We start from the raw sequence: 5,004 nt of genomic DNA, 5'->3' as shown, positions 1-5,004 counted from the left end.
AATATGTTATTATAATAGTTGATTTACATTTAAATATTATATATATTAGATAAATAATTTAAATCAAATATATAAAATTATAATATTTTATAATATTTATAAAATACAATAAAACATAATAAATAAAAATATTTATACTTTATTTTATTATAATTTTATACCATTATATTTTTTTTGAGTAAAGTATCGTTTTTGTCTCTAATATTTGGGGTAAGTCCTAAAGTTGTCCCTAATGTTTCAATCGTCCTATTTAAGTCCCTCACATTTCAAAATTGACTCAATGTTGTTCTGACGTTAAGGATCCGTTAACAGAATTGACGGCGGGACAAAATGGAGATAATTTTGAAACGTTAGGAATTCAAATAGGACGAAAACGTTGGGGACAAAAATGATATATAAAAATAAATTTTAGTTTTTTTCTTCAATAATATCAATTTTTTACTGTACATAGTATTCAATTATTTTTTAATCACATCTAAGTAAATTACACTTAATCACATTACTTTTATTTTAAATAAATTTATTTTTTTTATAATTTTACACTTAAAGTTATAAGTTAATATAAAAATATAAAAAAATTATTTAGAATGAAAGTAGTGTGATTAAGTGTAATTTACTTAGATGTGATTAAAAAATAATTGAATATTATATACAGTAAAAGATTGATATTATTGAAGGATAAAATTAAAATTTATTTCTATGTATCATTTTTATTCCCAACGTTTTCGTTCTATTTAAGTCCTTAACGTTTCAAAATTGTCTCAATTTTGTCCTGCCGTCAATTCTGTTAACGCGGATCCCTAACGACAGGATAACATTGAGTCAATTTTAAAACGTTAAGGACTTAAATAGGACGATTGAAACGTTAGGGACAACTTTAGGACTTACCCCAAACGTTAGGGACAAAAACAATACTTTACTCTTTTTTTTTTTCACTTTTCTTTCCTTGCAAACAAAAGAAAATTTTCTTTCTATTTTCTTTTCATCCATTTTGTCTTCATCCAAACAACATACAAATAATTCTTCTATTTTCTTTGTTCTTATTTTTTTTCCTTCTCTTTTCTTTCCTACATCCAAAGAAAGTCTAAATGTGAAAAAAAAATTAAAAAAATTCAATAAAAGTAAAACAAATTTGAGCAGGGGCCATGCATGAGTTTAAGATGAAAGAAAACATCTATAAATAATTGGATTAGTCGCTCTTTGGTTTAATTTAATTTGGTGTCAACCACTTTCACCGATCATTTAATAATTTGTTGGTCAAACATAGGAGATCAAAGAAGGTATTGAATTATATATCTCTTAATAATGTATATATGTGTAGGAGAGAGCAACTTCCAGATGGAATTCTATATACTTCACAGGATTCACATTATTCAATATTCAAAATAGCAAGAATGTATCGAATGCAATGCGTGAAGGTTGCCACTTTGATCTCTGGTCAGATTGATTGCAATCATTTAAAGGCTTTACTACTTGCTCACAGGAATAAGCCAGCCATTATCAATCTTAACATAGGTCTTGTATTATTTTATGTTTACTCGTGCTGTTTATGTCACGCACATATTCATTTACACTTTTGCTAACTTATTATTATAAGGAGGATTCTATTATGATTGCAGGGACAACTATGAAAGGAGGAGTTGACGACCTTGATCTTGTAATACAGACACTTGAAGAATGTGGTTTCACTTCTGATCGATTCTATATTCACTGTGATGCAGCATTGTTTGGAGTGATGCTGCCTTTTCTCAAGAGAGTAAGTTAACATTATTATTATTATTATTATCACATTCACTTTATATCTACATGTATTCTATTGTCAATATTTCAGTAATGTCTCGAGTACGAAGAGTGTTTACGAGTTCGGGTAATTTGATTATCTGTTGGAATTCGAATCGAACCGATAATAAATTCTTAAATAGATGAACAAGCGAGTATAATTAAATTTGGTACGATGATATTCGATCTAATTAGTTCGTCGGTAAGATTTTTAGAAGAGCAAAACTCGAACCAACTTACAAACTCGATGATTTTTTTATTAAATAAAAAATATAAATTCTAATACTATATATAACTTTTACACTAATTAACCTAAATTATAATTGTAAATTTATGAGTATTTTGTTATTGTTAGAATATTTTTGACTTTTTAGTTGATATTACATGTTTAATATATTTATATATATATATATATATATATATATATATATATATATTTTAAAAATTCATGTTTTCAATTTTTTTTATTTTTATTTCATCAGATACCTAACTATTCGAATCGAACCAATTTGTTCTTAATCGATTTAGTTTGTTTTGAGTACAAAAAAAATATAAAATTGAACCAATCTAGACTACTAGTACAATTTAATTGATTTGGTTCTCAATTTAAAAACGTGACAAAAATATCTAATATTAAATATGTATTTTTTAAAATAAAAAATATTTTAAAGATTAAATTTTAATGTGATTTTTTGCAAGTATAATTAGAAAATTGAGATATTTTTATTTTTAATAAAATTTGGTGATTTTTTGTTAACTATATATTTTTTTGTAATTTTTTAAAAGTATTATTGATTTTTAACAAAAAAAATCATAAAAAATATATACTTAATCATCATATTTTAAGGATAAAAATGAAAGGATAAAAAATTTCAGCTAAAACCAAACCCATGATAAAGAAAAAGGAAGGCTAAACTAATCAATTGGGCAAACTCTTCATCTTTCTCCTTTATAGAAGTTCTTTGAATGTCTCTTTTTCAAAGTCTACGAGAACTAAAAGAAGTCTATATCTGCACACCTTACTTCGCGGGACTAAGCAAACATCTTTTAAAGAAGGAATTGACTATTACCTTAAAACTTTATAACCTTGCTAGATTTACTTTGAGATAGACTAAGGACTGATTCCATTTCATACGTTATATCTGAGTTTTAACGTACGAGGTCTATACCCTCTTTGAATCCCCTTTTTCAGGTCCTAACAGGGAGGACCATATTCATCAAAAAACGTAATTTTCTCGATAATAAGATAACGGTGGGATAAGATATAGATAAGAAATTGGCTAGTCTCAGTCTAATAGAGTATGGAACGCTCCGAGAGACCATCCCTTAATTCTTCGTTACGGTTAGCGAAGGGACCCATCCGTATGGGGCCGAGCTTTTTCTAATTATGTTTGTAAAAAGACGATATCAAAATTCAATTTTTAAAACATTTTTTAGAATATATATTTAATATTGGAAATTTTTGTCGTGCTTTTAAATTATTTGAGAATATTTTTATTGATAACAAATTTGAGTGTATTTTTGTGGACAAAATTATTTGGATGTATTTTTCGTAGTTTATTCTAATTTTTTTTGTCATTATTTAATCAGTACAAACATTAAATTATCTTTAACAAATAAATTTTACTAATTCATATGTGCAAATTTTAAAAAATATGAGTATAAATTATATTGATTTATGTATGTAAATTCTGGTAAATATAAATATAAATTATATGTTTATTGTATATAAATTCCTTATAAATATAAATATAAATTATTGTTGATTAAATATTGATAAAAATAATAATATTTACTACCTATGTAGCATTGTTTTTTTTTTATATTCTAAAGTACATATACTTTTTATCTTAAAATTTTCCTACCCTCTACTCAACTTAATTAGCTTTATATATAAATAGACTGATTTTTCAATTTATCAAAATAAGTAAAATCGATAATTAAATAATACAAAACGGATGAAATATCATTGTATTATAATCTTAAAATATGATGATTCTGCAGGCACCAAAGATTACCTTCCAGAAATCCATTGGAAGTGTAACTATTTCTGGCCATAAGTTCTTGGGATGTCCAATTCCATGTGGTGTTGTAATAACTCGTTTGAAATACATCAATAATGCCCTATCCAAGGATGTTGAAATCATTGGTTCAAGGGATGCTACAATAACAGGTATAATTATAGAGAAATTAAATTTAAACTTGTCATTTTTTTAAACACCAAATAAAATATCTATATCCTTTTTCTTTTTTTCTTTTTTTTCATTTTTATCTTACAACTTTTAATAAAATATATTTGGTGAAATCACGTGCAGTTACCTTCACGTAAAATTGATAGTTGAGAATCGTTAAATGATTTAATAGGTTTGACTAAATTATCATTTAACGACTCTCATCTATCAACTTCAATTGAAATTAACTATACTTGAATTTCTATCGATAAATTTTTGGGATGAATTAAAATTCGTGATACAACGTGTGAATGATGTCATTTCTTTCGTGTGGTTGATATACGGAACATATCAAGTTTGATAATGTATTATTATGAGATCCCACAATAAACCACAAAATTTCAGCTTTTTTTGTCCGATTCTCTGGCGGTTTTTGACCCCAACAAAAGCTAGTTCTCGTATTCACATGGCATGCTTGTATTTTCTTTATTGTAAAAGATAATAAATAAAACACATAAAAGGGTGTGATTTGGTAGTACAGGTAGCCGTTGTGGACATACCCCTATCTTCCTTTGGTATCGTCTCAAAAGCAAAGGATTAAAAGGGCTCAAGAAAGACGTTGAGAAGTGCATAATGAATGCAAGTTACTTACATGGTCGATTGCGTGGTGCTGGCATTGGTGCAATGTTGAATGAGTTTAGTAACATCGTTGTGTTTGAGAGGCCTCAATTAAATGCTGATAATGATGACTTTACTCGTCGGTGGAGTTTGGCGTGCCAAGGGAAAATTGCGCACGTTGTTGTCATGCAGCACGTGACCACTAAAATGCTTGACTCTTTTGTTAGTGAGTTTCTTCAGAAAAGGTTTCAGGCTCAGTGCATTGCAGACCATGTTGGTTCCTCAAATTGTTCTTGTTCCATGCATGATGGTTTTCTTCATTGAGACTACTTATGTGAGATGATGCATTTTGTCAATCCAACAATTGAATTTTAATATTTATTATGTACTACTTCTGTTATATAAAATGGGGATATAACAGAAATTTTATGCACAA

General features: G+C 27.2%; 1 protein-coding gene across 1 annotated transcript; it reads left to right on the top strand.

The window, feature by feature from the left end:
- Positions 1 to 1,331: 1,331 nt before the first annotated feature.
- Positions 1,332 to 5,004, top strand: LOC112705413 (serine decarboxylase-like). The gene is made up of 4 exons (XM_025756244.2): positions 1,332 to 1,515; positions 1,620 to 1,756; positions 3,784 to 3,952; positions 4,492 to 5,004. Exons 1-4 carry the CDS (start codon positions 1,395 to 1,397, stop codon positions 4,890 to 4,892), a joined length of 828 nt encoding a protein of 275 aa, XP_025612029.2. The 5' UTR covers positions 1,332 to 1,394; the 3' UTR covers positions 4,893 to 5,004.

Source organism: Arachis hypogaea, chromosome 8 (genome assembly GCF_003086295.3).
Source record: "Arachis hypogaea cultivar Tifrunner chromosome 8, arahy.Tifrunner.gnm2.J5K5, whole genome shotgun sequence".
NCBI lineage: Eukaryota > Viridiplantae > Streptophyta > Magnoliopsida > Fabales > Fabaceae > Arachis > Arachis hypogaea.
Note: the sequence above shows the minus strand (reverse complement) of the source record. Positions and strands in the feature narration are given on the sequence as shown.

Bases quoted from the DNA above. Each gene is read 5' to 3' on its own strand.
- LOC112705413 (XM_025756244.2), top strand. From the start codon at position 1,395: ATGTATCGAATGCAATGCGTGAAGGTTGCCACTTTGATCTCTGGTCAG. The intron at 1,516-1,619 runs GTCTTGTATTAT...TTATGATTGCAG, and splicing joins CATTATCAATCTTAACATAG to GGACAACTATGAAAGGAGGA. The intron at 1,757-3,783 runs GTAAGTTAACAT...ATGATTCTGCAG, and splicing joins TGCTGCCTTTTCTCAAGAGA to GCACCAAAGATTACCTTCCA.